At 48.4% G+C, this 16,529-nt stretch overlaps 1 protein-coding gene across 1 annotated transcript in view; it reads left to right on the forward strand.

The window, feature by feature from the left end:
• Positions 1 to 16,529, forward strand: part of GRID2 (glutamate ionotropic receptor delta type subunit 2) — a 474,774-nt gene that overhangs the window by 343,975 nt on the left and 114,270 nt on the right. Inside the window, exon 11 of the mRNA XM_068171063.1 lies at positions 3,563 to 3,758. Coding sequence (XP_068027164.1) covers positions 3,563 to 3,758 — 196 coding nt within the window. The remainder of the gene's footprint in view (positions 1 to 3,562; positions 3,759 to 16,529) is intronic.

Here is a 16,529-nt window from a genome sequence, read left to right on the forward strand (position 1 = left end):
AGTGTGCTCCCCATGCGTGACTGCAATACACTTCTGGACCAACACCTTCTGTCTGGTGTTGGTTTGCCTTTCAGAAATAGTCAGCTTGCTTTGGTAGACATACAGAGGCCCTGCTGCTCTTCACACAGAATCACACAGAAAACAGCCAATTGGAAGAGACCTCTGAGCTCATCCAGTCCAACCTTCAACCCAGGGGGGCTGAAGATGGAAAGAGCTGGGGATGTTCAGTCTGGAGAAGAGAAGGCTCTGAGGAGACCTTGTTGTGGCCTTCCAGTATCTGAAGGGGGCTCCAAGAAAGCTGAGGAGGGACTTTTGAGAGTGTCAGGGAGGGATAGGACTGGGGGGAATGGAGCAAAACTAGAAGTGGGGAGATTCAGATTGGATGTCAGGAAGAAGTTGTTCCCCATGAGGGTGGTGAGAGCCTGGCACAGGTTGCCCAGGGAGGTGGTGGCAGCCTCATGCCTGGAGGTTTTTGCAGCCAGGCTGGATGTGGCTGTGAGCAACCTGCTGTAGTGTGAGGTGTCCCTGCCCATGGCAGGGGGGTTGGAACTGGCTGATCCTTGAGGTCCCTTCCAGCCCTGACAATTCTGTGAAAAAAATCTTGTTAGCCTTGAAGTCTGTGCAGAACATCCACTCTGCCTGGCTCTCCTAATGCTATGCAGGGTTGCCAGGAAGTGTTTCTAAACCCATCCTTTGTAGCCTGCCCATACTTCCACCTTCTGCACATTGTTTCATGAGATAAAGGCCTTTTTATAAGTGATTCCTGGGTCAGGATTTTGTAGTTAATTTCAAATATAACAGATGTCTGGCTTGCTTTTCCTGGAGGAACTTACCTGGTGGCCTTGTCTAATCTTCAAGGTTGATCTTTCAAGTTGCATCAGCCCTTCGTTCAGTTTATTTATTAAAGTATGATATCTTTGTAGTTTAGTTTCACAGTTCCCCTTATTACTACTAGAGCCTTTTTAATAACATTTCTTGCTTCCCATTCACACACTGGCTATAGTGATTGCTGTCTTCTTCAGTGTGATCCCTGGAACACCTAAGAATTCCTTCTCCAACTCCCCACCCCCCTACCCCACTACAGGGCCATTTTCATTAGCCTCTATGACAGCAGCTGAACATGAGCCAGTAGTGTGCCCAGGTGGCCAAGAAGGCCAATGGCATCCTGGCCTGCATCAGGAAGAGGGTGGCCAGCAGGAATGGGGAAGTCAGCACTGGTTAGGCCACATCTTGAGTTCTGTGTCCAGTTTTGGGCCCCTCAGTTTAGGAAAGATGTTGAGATGCTGGAAGGTGTCCAGAGAAGGGCAACAAAGCTGGGGAGGGGTCTGGAGCACAGCCCTGTGAGGAGAGGCTGAGGGAGCTGGGGTTGCTTAGCCTGGAGAAGAGGAGGCTCAGGGGTGACCTTCTTGCTGTCTCCAACTCCCTGAAGGGAGGTTGTAGCCAGGTGGGGGTTGGTCTCTTCTCCCAGGCAAGCAGCACCAGAACAAGAGGACACAGTCTCAAGCTGTGCCAGGGAAGGTTTGGGCTGGAGGTGAGGAGAAAGTTCTCTCCAGCAAGAAAGATTGGCCATTGGGATGTGCTGCCCAGGGAGGTGGTGGAGTCACCATCCCAGGAGGTGTTTAAGAAGAGCCTGGATGAGGCACTTGGTGCCATGGTTTAGTTGATTAGATGGTGTTGGGTGATAGGTTGGACTTGATGATCCTTGAGGTCTGTTCCAACCTTATTAATTCTATGATTCTATGATTCTATATTTACATGTTTCAGAAGCACAGCTTGGAATTGTATTGGTTTCCTGCATTTGCTCTTGCATTTCTAAGGCTGTAATCAGCTTTTCCCATTTGATATTGTCTAATTTAAGGCAGCATTCAGCCCTTTGATTTGTCCTTTGGTGTCATTCCCTAGATTTGTGCTCTTCAGCCTAAGTTCATTTGTGCCAGGAAAGCTGTAATAGGTTTTAGGCAGCAGACATATTGCAGTAGTTATTTTGAAACTTTAATGAATACCATTAAAGAGCCAAAGGTAGAGGAGAGCAATTCCACAGGACAGGAAAATAAAGGCCAAAAGGTAAGGAGACTTTAAATGACTCTAAACTACCTTTTTGAGTCCAAACAGAGTTGGCAACACTGTATTTGGGATGTTTTAGAAAGTTCTAAAATGGTTCATTTTCCTGTCCTATAGGCCAGAGATAAGGCCAGATTATAGGTAAAGCAGAACTAATTAATTGAACTAGATAACTTGAAACTAAATGAAATTAAAAGGCAGGTCATGGAACCAGCACAGAGACCTTGCTGTTGCTGAAAACAGCCTACACTGTGACTTGTGTAGTGGCTTAACCATTGGGTTAACAGGAATGCCACCAAGAAACTTCTCCTCACTGAGTAACTGAGCAGCACACCAAAGTACTCCCAGTACAAAGTGCTGGGGTCAGAGTGGCTGGAGAGCAGCCAGGCAGAAAGGGACCTGGGGGTACTGGTTGATAGCAGCTGAACATGAGCCAGCAGTGTACCCAAGGTGGCCAAGAAGGCCAAGGGCATCCTGGCCTGCATCAGGAACAGTGTGGCCAGCAGGAGTAGGGAGGTCATTCTGCCCCTGTACACTGCACTGGTTAGGCCACACCTTGAGTCCTGTGTCCAGTTCTGGGCTCCTCAGTTTAAGGACATTGAGACACCTGAAGGTGTCCAGAGAAGGGCAATGAAGCTGGGGAGGGGTCTGGAGCACAGCCCCGTGAGGAGAGGCTGAGGGAGCTGGGGTTGCTTAGCCTGGAGACTAAGACTCAGGGGAGACCTTCTTGCTGTCTCCAACTTCCTGAAGGGAGGTTGTAGCCAGGTGGGGGCTGGTCTCTTCTCCCAGGCACCCAGCACCAGAACAAGAGGACACAGTCTCAAGCTGTGCCAGAGGAGGTCTAGGCTGGAGGTGAGGAGAAAGTTCTTCACTGAGAGAGTCATTCGTCATTGGGATGTGCTGCCCAGGGAGGTGGTGGAGTCACCATCCATGGAGGTGTTCAAGAAAGGCTTGGATGTGGCACTTGGAGCTGTGGTTTAGTTAGTCAGGAGGTGTTGGGTGAAAGGTTGGACTTGATCCCTGAAGTCTCTTCCAACCTTATTGATTCTATGATTCTGTGACTTAGGCTGGGATTGGTGAGTTCTGGAGCTAACACTGCTGCTGCCCCAGCAGCCACTCTACTTTCACAGGCAGATACCAAACAGAACAGAACAGAACAGAACAGAACAGAACAGAACAGAATAGAATAGAATAAAATAGAATAGAATAGGAGTGGAGTAGAATAGAATAGAATAGAATAGAATAGAACAGAATAGAATAGAATAGAATAGAATTAACCAGGTTGGAAAAGACCTTTGAGATCATCGAGTCCAACCTCTCACCCAACACCAACTAATCAACTCAACCATGGCACCAAGTGCCTCAGCCAGGCTCTGCTTAAACATCTCCAGCGACAGTGACTCTGTCTCCCTATGTGTTGCCCTTTGCTTGCTTGCAGCTCCTTCCTCTTGAATATGTGGCTTCATGTTCCCTGTTTCTCTTTTCTTCGCCCCCACTTCAGGTCTCTGCAGGACCTCTCAAGGCAGACGGATATTCCTTACGGCACTGTCTTCGACTCCGCGGTCTACGAGCACGTCCGAGTGAAAGGCATGAATCCCTTTGAGAGGGACAGCATGTATTCCCAGATGTGGAGGATGATTAACAGAAGTAATGGCTCGGAGAACAACGTCTTGGAGTCGACTGCAGGCATTCAGAAGGTACTGCTGTGACTTACTTCTGCTTCCCGTTGGAGACGCTCTGCCGAAACACCGCCTTTGCTTAGCTGTTGGTAAAGGGCCTCTGTGCTGCCAGGCTTGTGCTTGAGTGGCAGCAGAAATGCTACAAAAAGTAATTTAGCTCCAAAAATGAAAGCTGATAGAATTTCCTGGGGAGGATAAAAGGGCTGTAAGGGCTGAAAGAGCAGAAGTTCCCTTTTGAGGGAAAATAGATGACCTGCTGGAACATCTCTGCTATGAGGACAGGCTGAGGGAGCTGCAGCTTTTCAGCCTGGAGAAGACTTGGGGAGACCATAAAGCAGTCTTCCAGTACCTGAAGGGGGCCTATAAGAAGGCTACAGAGGGTCTGTTTCCAAAGGCCTGTAGTGACAGGACCAGGAGCAATGGTTTGAAATGAGACAAAAGTAGATTTGGACTGGATGGGAGGAACAAGTTGTGCACCATGAGAGTGCTGGAACGCTGGAACACTTTTCCCAGGGAGGAAGTTGAGGCCCCATCCCTGGAGATATTCATGGTCAGGTTTGACAAGGCTCTGAGCACCCTGCTCTAGTGGAGGATGCCCCTCCAGGGGGCTTGGACTGGATGACCTTTGGAGGTCCATTCCAAGCCAAACCATTCTGTGGTTCTGTGGTTTTTACCTATAAGGGATGCATTTGCACCCAAACAATGATAGCTTAGTTGTTTTTCACTATAAGGGATGCATTTGCACCCAAATAATGATAGCTTAGTTGTTTTTCACTGTAAGGGATGTATCTGCACCCAAATAATGATGGCTTAGTTGTTTTTCATTATAAAGGAAGCTTTTTCTCCCATGTAATGATGGCTCAGTTATTTTTCACTATAAGGGATGCATCTGCACCCAAATAATGATGGCTTAGTTGTTTTTCACTACAAGAGATGCATTTGCACCCAAATAATGACTGTGCCAAAGAATTGCTGCAAACCTATTGCATCACCAGTGAGGACTGGGACTTCTCAGCTGTGTAGCTTGCTCCCAGTGACATTTTAAAATGGAAATACCTTGGATGTTTGCTCTTAAAAAAAAAAAAGATTTATAGGTAAGAGAGATGAATGCATTTGTCCAGACACAAAATGGGATTAGGATCCCCGGAGGTCCACCCCAGAAGATGTGGCGAGGTAGTGTAAAAAGCTTGAAGTGCTTTGAATATAGGACATTGATTAACTTATTGTAAAAGGCTCCTGACACCTGACTTCCAACCTGTAGTTCTGAGTCATCAAATCATAGAATTGTTAGGAATAGAAGGGACCTCAAGGATCAGCCAGTTCCAGCCCCCCTGCCATGGGCAGGGGCACCTCACACTACAGCAGGTTGCTCACAGCCACATCCAGCCTGGCTGCAAACACCTCCAGGGATGAGGCTGCCACCACCTCCCTGGGCTACCTGTGCCAGTCTCTCACCACCCTCATGGGGAACAACTTCTTCCTAACATCCAGTATGAATATACCCTCCTCCAGCTTGGATCCATCCCCCCCAGTCCTATCACTCCCTGACACCCTCAAAAGTCCCTCCCCAGCTTTCTTGGAGCCCCCTTCAGATACATGAAGGCCACAATTAGGTCTCCTCAGAGCCTTCTCTTCTCCAGACTGAACAGCCCCAACTCTCTCAGTCTGTCTCCACAGCAGAGCAGCTCCAGCTCTCTGATCATCCTTGTGGCCCTTCTCTGGACACCTTCCAGCACCTCCAGATCCTTCTTGTATTAGGGACTCCTGAGCTGGACACAGTGCTCCAGGTGTGGTCTCAGCAGAGTGGAGCAGAGGGGCAGAATCCCCTCCCTGGCCCTGCTGGCCACACTTCTCTTGCTGCAGCCCAGGCTCTGCTTGGCTCTGTGGGCTGCAAGTGCTCACTGCTGGCTCCTGTTGAGCTTCTCCTCCCCCAGCACCCCCAAGGCCTTTCCTTCAGGGCTGCCCTCCAGCCAGTCCCTGCCCAGCCTTTATATGTTTTGACTGAGGCACAAAGGAAAAGATGACCTGGCTTTAAAGAAGAGTCTCACAGCCACCTTCTGCAGAGGGTTTTGCACTCGGAAAAATATTTTTGACCTGGAGTCAATTGTTGTAGTTGCATTTCTGAATTCAGTAGTTCTGGTCAATGGTTTTGCTTTACAGCTATAGGCTTTGTAAGAACTCTAAGCCATGAAAGGGTACAGTCTAAGAGTGAATATAGGTTAATGAGTGACTGTATGCAAACTTTTTTTGCTACCATTGTTTCTTCATATTCAGAGTTTTAAATCAAACTTGAGAAATCTCATATCTTATAGAATTTCTTTTATATTTCACCATGAGAAGATTGGTTAGAGCAGGTATCCATGACTGTGGCTTGGCTTAAGCGACACTAGGCTGGTTGATAGTAGGCTGAGCATGAGCCAGCAGTGTGCCCAGGTGGCCAAGAAGGCCAATGGCATCCTGGCCTGCATCAGGAACAATGTGGCCAGCAGGAGCAGGGAGGTCATTCTGCCCCTGTACTCTGCACTGGTTAGGCCACACCTTGAGTCCTGTGTCCAGTTCTGGGCCCCTCAGTTTAGGAAAGATGTTGAGTTGTTGGAAGGTGTCCAGAGAAGAGCAACAAAGCTGGGGAGGGGTCTGGAGCACAGCCCTGTGAGGAGAGGCTGAGGGAGCTGGAGTTGCTTAGCCTGGAGAAGAGAAGTCTCAGGGGAGACCTTATTGCTTTCTCCAACTCCCTGAAGGGAGGTTGTAGCCAGGTGGGGGTTGGTTTCTTCTCCCAGGCAACCAGCACCAGAACAAGAGGACACAGTCTCAAGCTGTGCCAGGGGAGTGTTGGGCTGGATGTTAGGAAGAAACTCTACTTAGAAGGAGAGATTGGCCATTGGGATGTGCTGCCCAGGGAGGTGGTGGAGTCCCCATCCCTGGAGGTGTTTAAGAAGAGCCTGGATGAGGCACTTGGTGCCATGGTTTAGTTGATCAGATGGTGTTGGGTGATAGGTTGGACTTAATGATCTTGAAGGTCTTTTCCAACCTGGTCTGTTCTATTCTATTCTATTCTATTCTATTCTATTCTATTCTATTCTATTCTATTCTATTCTATTCTATTCTATTCTATTCTATTCTATTCTATTCTATTCTATTCTTAAAGCTGTGCAGGGTGAGTGCCCAGAGGCTGGAGCCAGGCTCTGCTGGGGGATGCCCAATGCCAGCACAAGGGGCAGTGGTGGAAGCTGAGGCAGAGGAAGTGCCATGGAAACAGGAGGAAGAAGTTTTTTTCCCTGTGATGGTGACAGAGCCCTGGACCAGGCTGCCCAGGGGAGTTGTGGAGTCTCCCTCTCTGGAGATATTCCAACCCCACCTGGATGTGATCCTGTGTGACCTGCTCTAGGTGCTCCTGCTCTGGCAGGGGGGCTGGACTGGATGAGCTTTTGAGGTCCCTTCCAGTCCCTGTCATTGTGTCATTGTAATTTAGACTGCTGAAGAAGAAATCTGGATGAAGAATGTGATGTTGAAAGCTAATCTTAGACAAGGGAAGTTAATATTGTTTAAAGTAGGTGGTAAAGAGGAGAGATTGTAATCTCTGTCACATGTATATTATTTATTGTAATGAAAATGCTTCAAAGGAAAGAATTCCTGGCTCTCCTCAGCCTAGTTACCTTGTTCATGGTCTTGGACAAATGTAAGTAGCCACATCAGAGCTATTAATTCATTCAGATTACAAACCTGAACAAGCTGCACCAGCAGGTCTCCTTCTGTGTTTCATTTTGTTTCTGGCATTAATCAGCACTAAAGTGCTGTTTGTCCAAGCTCTCTCAGGCCATTACCTCAGCACACTTTCCTGGAGTGCCAAGTGAGGGCTAAGACTTAAGGAGCATGGGGAAAGGGATTTCCACTAAGCTGCCTAATGACCATGAAGGAACTGTGATAGGAGGAACCACCATGGGAGAGAAGTGTGCAGGAAGGACCTTACAGACACTCCCTGCTGCACCCTTTGCAAGGCTAAGTGGGGTTTGCAAGCAGTCCTCACAGAAGGGACTTTGCCAAACATTTTTGTTCTGCTTTACAAGTCTGTATTTTGTTCCCCTTGCTTTTATCCTGCAAACCACAGTGGAGCTGCTGCTTTTTATTTGGAGGAAAGCAGCACTTTGATGCTGATGTATCTACAAACAAGGGGAAGGGGCAGGGAGACAGACCACAGATTGACTGGTTGCATCATTCCCACTCCCTCAGCAGGACTGCATACTTGCTGTACCAGCCACCTCCTGGGGAATGGCTGTCAGGAAGGGTCAAAAAATGCCCTAACCCAGACAAGGGGTTAAGCACCTGTGACTATGCAGTTCCAGGGGTCCAGATGGTCAAGGCAAATGTGTAGCAGGTGTAATTAACCTTGTAAGACACCTGTAAACTGTGTGTGCCCCTGGCCACCTTTGGATATGCCCCAGCCCATAGGTGCAGCTAGCAGGTTTCTCTGGTACCAAAGGGCATTCGTTGTCTTGGGACAGTATTAACCAGCTGAGAAGGTAGGCAACTGGCCTTGTGCTCACCAAGCAAGCAACAGGAGCCAAATGCTGCCCCAGTTGCAGCTGAAGAGCTTGTCCTAGCAGGCAACAGCTACACCTGGGCTTGCTCCTGGACCAAGGAAGAAAGGAGAAAAGCTCCAAGAGAACTGAATCCCAGAAGTGCCATGGAAAGGCTACAGCCTGCTAGTGGAGTGCATGAGAGAGAGAGGACCCCCAGCCCCTCTCCAAGACAAGGAAAAGCTCCAGACCATGAGCTGGGCATGAGAGCAGAGAGGCTCTTAGCCCGCTCCAAGCCAAGAGCTGCTTGAATGATAGACATAGTGTATGGGAAGGTACCAGACAGAGCAGCAAGCTGTGAGCCCCTGGCTAATCTGCTACAGAATGCCCCTGGTGGGAAAACACAGATCACAGCACCTTTATTTCCACTTTGAATTGCTGTACTGGAAATTCTTTGATCTGTGCTCATTTAACTGTCTTCATATGTGGAATGTGGCCAAGAAGGCCAATGGCATCCTGGCCTGCATCAGGAACAGTGTGGCCAGCAGAAGCAGGGAGGTCATTCTGCCCCTGTACACTGCACTGGTTAGGCCACACCTTGAGTCCTGTGTCCAGTTCTGGGCTCCTCAGGTTAGGAAAGATGTTGAGCTGCTGGAAGGTGTCCAGAGAAGGGCAACAAAGCTGGGGAGGGGTCTGGAGCACAGCCCTGTGAGGAGAGGCTGAGGGAGCTGGGGTTGCTTAGCCTGGAGAAGAGGAGGCTCAGGGGAGACCTTCTTGCTGTCGCCAGCTCCATGAAGGGAGGTTCTAGCCAGGAGGGGGTTGATCTCTTCTCCCAGGCAATCAGCACCAGAACAAGAGGACACAGTCTCAAGCTGAGCCAGGGGAAGTTCAGGCTGGAGGTGAGGAGAAAGTTCTCTGCAGCAAGAGAGATTGGCCATTGGGATGTCTTTCCAAGGAGGTGGTGGAGTCACCATCCCTGGAGGTATTCAAAAAGGGATTGGATGTGGCCCTTGGAGCCATGGTTTAGCTGTCAGGAGGTGTTGGGTGACAGATTGGACTTGATGATCTCTGAGGTCTTTTCCAACCTTATTGATTCTGTGATTCTAGGAAAGGTTGGGGATCTTCGGGTGTGCTGGAAGGGACTCTACATTTTGGGATTCTTTTGTCCCTGTGCTTGCAGCTCCTGTACAACACTTGCTGCTGCTCCATTTCCATCATTTGTGTGATGAGTGTCATTCTTTTGCCCCTCTCAGGGCCAAGAGAGGATCTGCCTGGTCTCAAACCAGGACAGAACCCAAGAAGAGAATGATAACAAAATGTTTAGATGGTGCTCATGTCTGTGTGGGGCCTTAGAGGTGATAAGAGATGTTGTACCTCCCAAACCATGTGAGAAAAGGATGGGAGTCAAAAGATAACAAAGAGCTGCATCTTTGAGGGCAAGTGGGGAGAGGAGGATGTGTTAAAATAAAGATGAATCAGTGGGCTTAAGGAGGGAGGCTGTGGGAAAGTGGAACTGTAACGTTCATGTACTTCTCTGTAAATAGCCACTGGCTCTGCAGCTCCTGGCCCCTCAGCTCCACATGAGGCCACATGGCTCACCTTGTGGCCATGGTCCTGCTCTCATTTAGTCTCTTAGTCTGTATCTTAGCTCACTGTGGTGTAACCAGCTGGACTGGTGTAATAAAATGTAGATGTTTATCTATTTTCCTGCTTAATATTTCTGGCAGAGGGATCTTCAGACCCCACCACAGCTTATTTACAAAGTGTGTTGACAGGCTCTGTTACTCAGCTGTGAGTGATTCATTCCACATGTGAAGACAGTTAAATGATTTGAGCACAACTCTGAGAATTCCCAATGCAGGATTTAAACTGGGAATCCTGGTGCTGTGGTCTGTGGCTTCCCACCAGGTGGATTCTGTAGCTGATTAGCCAGGGGCTCACAGCTTGTTCCTCTGTCTGGTACCTTCCCAGATGCTGCAGCTGTAATTCAAGTGTCTCTTGGCTCAGAGAGGGCTAAGGCTCTCTCCTCTCCTGCCCAGTTCACAGGCTGGGGCTTTTCCTTGGCTAGGAGGGGGCTAAGGGTCTCTCTCTTGTATTCCATCACCAGGCTGTAGGACTGTTGGTTGCCTTGCTCCAGGCGCAAGCCCAGGTGTAGCTGTTGCCTGCTAGGACAAGCTCTTCAGCTGCAACTGGGGCAGCATTTGGCTCCTGTTGCTTGCTTGGTGAGCACAAGGCCAGTTGCCTACCTTCTCAGCTGGTTTCAATACTGTCCCAAGACAATGAATGCCCTTTGGTACCAGAGAAACCTGCTAGCTGCACCTATGGGCTGGGGCATATCCAAAGGTGGCCAGGGCACACAGAGCTCACAGGTGTGGTACAAGGCTAAGTACACCTGCTACACCCTTACCTGGACCAGCTGCACCCCAGGAAGTGTCCAGGTTGGCACATTCACAGGTGCTTAATTGATTGTCTGGGCTAGGGCATGCTTGGGGGTTTGTCCTTGCAGGACAACCAGGATCACTATATTTCTGACAACACCACAGAAGTCATTGCAACTCTTCAGGGGTTTGTATTTGTTGGCCCTGTTCTTCTCATAAATAAGGTGCATGCATGTCACTCTGTGTGAGCTTCTACTTCATCATTAGGAAGGAGGTTGACTTGCTGCAAGGTGTCCAGAGAAGGGCAACAAAGCTGGGGAGGGGTCTGGAGCACAGCCCTGTGAGGAGAGGCTGAGGGAGCTGGGGTTGCTTAGCCTGGAGAAGAGGAGGCTCAGGGGAGACCTTCTTGCTCTCTCCAACTCCCTGAAGGGAGGTTGTTGGCCTCTTCTCCCAGGCAAGCAGCACCAGAACAACAGGACACAGTCTCGGGAGGTTTAGGCTGGATGTTAGGAGGAAGTTCTACACAGAGAGAGTGATTGCCCATTGGAATGTGCTGCCCAGGGAGGTGGTGGAGTCACCATCACTGCAGGTGTTTAGGAGGAGACTTGATGGGATGCTTGGTGCCATGGTTTAGTTGATTAGGTGGTGTTGGATGATAGGTTGGACACAATGATCTCAAAGGTCTCTTCCAACCTGGTTTGGTCTATTCTATTCTATTCTATTCTATTCTATTCTATTCTATTCTATTCTATTCTATTCTATTCTATTCATACCATCAAGTCTGGTGAGGGCAGCAGGGTAGATCTACTCTGAACAGAGCAGAATTCTGAACACCTCAAGCAGGAGACAGCCTGGAAAGTGAAGGCACTTCAGATATTTTTCTGCCACTTACTATCTTTTCCTTTCCTAAAAGGCAACAGCAAGAAGCTGAAGACATGAATTGTGGATAGGGAAGCCTTCAGTTCTTTGCCTTCCTGTTCTGTCAAATCAAAATGGATGGGGAGGTAGCTGTATTGCCTGGATTATTCTGGAGGAGATTCACTTTTGTCTCCTTTTTTTTTCCTTTCCATTATTGTTCCTAAGTGTTTTGTGTATCTGAAATTGATTTTCCTTTTTGCATGGCTTATGAAATATGCATCCCATTCCATCAAAGGACTCTCTCTCTCTTTTGGAGGAAGTTATTTATTCAGGGAGGATTTGCAGAGGCCTAAGTCATGCCTGCTTAAACATTCATTGAGGGCTCCGAGAAAAAAAAATCATTTAGGCTTAAACATATCACATTACATCTCTCTTTATGCCTTCTTAAAAAGCACATTACCCTGCTTAATCCTTTACAAGCACCACAGGCTTTTCCCACCCTTGGAACTCTTCCCATTTCAAATATAATGAAGCACTTCCATTGTGCCCCTGACTGCTCTTTCTTCCCTGGAGTATAATAGTTCCTGGTGCCCTACCCTCCCCACCTTGTTCTTTTGAACATGATAGCATAGCCTACAGCGCCTGCATTTTCTCTCAGGAGTACAAAGTGGAAAATTCCCTTCCCAGAATGCACAGGCAGAATCTGAATGCATTGGAAACCTCTCTCTGTTTAACTCTAGCTGCAAAACACTGAGCCAGTAGGGAACTTTTGGCTAACTGTCAGGAAAAATAATGCTTCTGGGTGGTGCAGGAAAAGAAACTCCGCTCAGGCTGTCATAATGTTTCCTCTTCAGCTTGCACACAGCATCAAAAAGGAATCTGGTCTTGAGGCTTTGATTTAGAATCATAGAATCATAGAATCAATAAGGTTGGAAAAGACCTCAAAGATCATCAAGTCCAACCTGTCACCCAAGACCTCATGACTAACTAAACCATAGCACCAAGTGCCACATCCAATCCCCTCTTGAACACCTCCAGAGATGGTGACTCAACTACCTCCCTGGGCAGCACATTCCAATGGCTAATGACTCTCTCGGTGAAGAACTTTCTCCTCACGTTGAGCCTAAGCTTCCCCTGGCACAGCTTGAGACTGTGTCCTCTTGTTCTGGTGCTCATGTTCATCTGGCTGTCAATCAGTACCCCCAGGTCCCTTTCTGTTTGGCAGCTCTCCAGCCACACCAACCCCAGCCTGTGGCGCTGCATGGGGTTGTTGTGGCCAAAGTGCAGCACCTGGCACTTGGGCTTGTTGAATGTCATAATGTTGGACTCTGCCCATCTGTTGAGCCTGTCAAGGTCCCTCTGGAGAGCTCTTCTACCCTCTAACCAACCAACATCTGCTCCCAACTTGGTGTCATCTGCAAATTTGCTGATGTCTGACTCAATGCCCTCATCCAGATCATCAACGAAGATATTAAAGAGGATGGGGCCCAGCACTGATCCCTGGGGCACACCACTGGTGACTGGCCGCCAGCTGGATGTGGCACCATTCACCACCACTCTCTGGGCTTGGCCCTCCAGCTAGTTCCTAACCCAGCTCAGAGTGCTGCTGTCCAAGCCATGGGCTGACAGCTTGGCCAGGAGTTTGCTGTGGGGGACGGTGTCAAAGGCCTTGCTGAAGTCCAGGTAGACTACATCCACAGCCTTCCCCACATCCACCAGGTGGGTCACCTGATCATCAAAGGAGATCAGGTTGGAGAGGCAGGACCTGCCCTTCCTAAATTCATGTTGAAATAAAAAAAAAAAACAAAAAGGAATTTATATCGGAGTCCCAACATGTGCTACAAAACACTTAATATACTTTTTTTTCTAACAGAGAAATAAATGAATAAAGTAATGAACTGACAGGACACTGAATATTTCTGTATATTGCTGATCACCAGAAGGTGTAAAGGCTGCAGAATTTGTCTGAGCTGAGGTTTCAGGTGAAGTTCATATGACTCCCCTTATGCTATCAGAGTGGCAAAGTTCATTGGGGAAGGGAAATGGCCATTGAAAAAAGGAAAATCAAGCCATTTCAGTATGTTTGGACTGTGAAGCTTTGCTATTAGGATTGCCCTTTAGAGAAAAAGCAAACTTAGACTCATAGCATAAATTGGAAGGGATTTTTAAAGGTCATCTAGTCCACCCCCCTGCAGTGAGCAGGGCCATATTCAACTATATCAGGTTGCTCAGAGCCCCATTCAACCTGGCCTTGACAGTTTTTAGGGATGTTACCACTTGTTCTATTGCAACAGGCCCTGTTAAAAATGTTTGACCCCCTGCTTTACATATTGAAAGGCTGCAATAAGGTTTCCCCACAGCCATCTCCTCTCCAGGCTGAACAACCCCCAGACTCTCAGCCTGTCATCATAGGTGAGGTGTTTCAGCCCTATAATCAATTTCCTGGCCTATCACTGGACCTGCACCAACAGATTAATGTTCTTGTGCCAAAGACGCCAGAGCAGGACACAGTACTCCAGGTGGGATCTCACCAGAGTGGAACAGAAGGGCATAATCACCTCCCTTGACCTGCTGGCAACACCTCTTTTGAAGGAACCAAGAATATCATTTGCTTTCTGGGCTGTGAGTGCTCATTGCTGGCTCATGTTGATCTTTTTATCCATCAGTACCCCCAAGTCCTTCTTTGCAGGGCTACTTCAATTACATCATCCTCCAGCCTGTATTGATATCAGAGGTTGCCCTGACCCAGATGCAGAACCTATTGCTTGGCCTTCACGAGGTTCACATGGGCGCATTTCTTGAGCTTGTCCAGGTTCCTCTGGATGGCATCCCTCAGGCATGTCAGCCACAGCACTCCACCTTGGTGTCATCTGCAAATTTGCTAAGGGTGCACTGTATATGTCATAGATGAAGATATTCAACAGCACTGATCTTAGTATGGAGCCCTGTGGGATACCACTTGTCACTGATCTTCATCTGAATATTGAGTCACTGGCCACTACTCTCTGGATGTGACCATCCGACCAATTCTTTATCCACCTAACAACAGATCCATCAAATCTGTATTTCTCTAATTTAGACAGAAGGACCTTGTGGGGGACCATGTCAAAAGCCCTACAGAAGTCTAGGTAGATGACAACCATAGCTTTTCCCTTGTCCACTGATGTACTCACTCAGTCCATCCTAGAAGACTGCTAGGCAATACTTCCCCTTGGTGAAGGAATGCTGGCTTTCTTAAATTACCTCCCTGCCCTCCATGCTTCTATTCTTAGCATAGCTCCTAGGACAATCTGTTACATGATCTTTCCAGGCACAGAGGTGAGGCTGACCTCATATAATGGCAGTCAAATATAGTAAAATATATAACATATGTAAGTAAAATATATAAAATGGCCTTAATATATACAACACTGATGTTTAATTAATGAGTTTAGTATTAATAACTTTTGACCTGACAGATTTGTTTCATACAGACCAGTAAAATCTATAAAGGTAACATTCTTATTCCAAATTATGAAGGAATAGGTTCCTGTTTACTGTAATTAATCTCCCGTTAAACCCATATTTCATACTTACTTCTTGTGGTCCTACTTGCATTGCCAGTGGAAACGTGCTAGCAACTGTGGCCAAGAGAGCCAATGGGATCCTGGGGTGCAGCAAGAAAAGTGTGGCCAGCAGGGCTAGGGAGGTTCTTCCCCCCCTCCGCTCTGCCCTGCTCAGACCACAGCTGCAATCCTGTGTCCAGCTCTGGGCTCCCCAGCTCCAGAGAGACAGAGACCTGCTGGAGAGAGTCCAAGGGAGAGCCAGGAGGATGCTTAGGGGACATGAACATCTCTTTCTTCTGCCAGGCAAGCAGCACCAGAACAAGAGGACACAGCCTCAAGCTGTGCCAGGGGAAGTTTAGGCTGGAGGTGAGGAGAAAGTTCTTCCCTGAGAGAGTCATTCGTCATTGGAATGTGCTGCCCAGGGAGGTGGTGGAGTCACCATCCCTGGAGGTGTTCAAGAGGGGATTGGATGTGGCACTTGGTGCCATGGTCTAGTCATGAGGTCTGTGGTGACAGGTTGGACTCGATGATCTTTGAGGTCTCTTCCAACCTTGGCTATACTGTGATACTGTGATCTCCCCTGGGAAGAGAGACTGAGAGCCCTGGGGCTGTTGAGTCTGGAGAAGAGAAGGCTGAGAGGGGATCTGATCAATGCCTATCAATATCTGGGGACTGGGTGTCAAGTGGAGGGGTGAAGGGGCAAACCTTTTTGGGTGGTGCACAGTTATAAAGCCAAGGAGCAATGGGGACAAACTTGAACAGAGAAGGTTTCAGCTCAACATGAGGAGAAACTTCTTTAGAGTGAGGGTGGCAGAGCCCTGGAGCAGGCTGCCCAGAGAGGTTGTGGAGTCTCTTTCTCTGGAGCCTTTCCAACCCCCCCTGGATGCATTCCTGTGCAGACTGCCCTGGGTGATGCTGCTCTGGCAGGGGGCTTGGACTGGATGATCCCTGGAGGTCTCTTCCAACCTCTAAAGTACTGTGGTACTGTGAGCTGCTGAGCTCCTTTGTTTTCCCTGGACACTGTGGACGACACGTTTATCTTCCTGAGAATATTTCCATGGCAATAATATTGTTTAACTATGAGTAGTCCATAACAAAGCTCTAATAAGATGACTTGTTTGGGGAAGAAAGGAGTAATAATGATTTTGGATTCTGTGCCAGAAGAATTTGTTAATGAAGGCATGTGGTTATTCTGCATTTAGATTCACAGAATTGTCAGGGCTGGAAGGAACCTCAAGGCTCAGCCAGTCCCAAGCCCCCTGCCATGGGCAGGGACACCTCACACTACAGCAGGTTGCTCACAGCCACAGCCAGCCTGGCTGCAAAAACCTCCAGGCATGAGGCTGCCACCACCTCCCTGGGCAACCTGTGCCAGGCTCTCACCACCCTCATGGGGAACAATTTCTTCCTCACATCCAATCTGAATCTACCCATTTCTAGTTTTTGTTCCATTCCCCCCCCCCCCCCCCCCCAGGCCTATCACTCCCTGACACC

This window comes from Melanerpes formicivorus, unplaced genomic scaffold (assembly GCF_026170545.1).
Source record: "Melanerpes formicivorus ecotype bairdi unplaced genomic scaffold, bMelFor1.0.p_v2 SCAF_4, whole genome shotgun sequence".
Classification (NCBI taxonomy): Eukaryota; Metazoa; Chordata; class Aves; order Piciformes; family Picidae; genus Melanerpes; species Melanerpes formicivorus.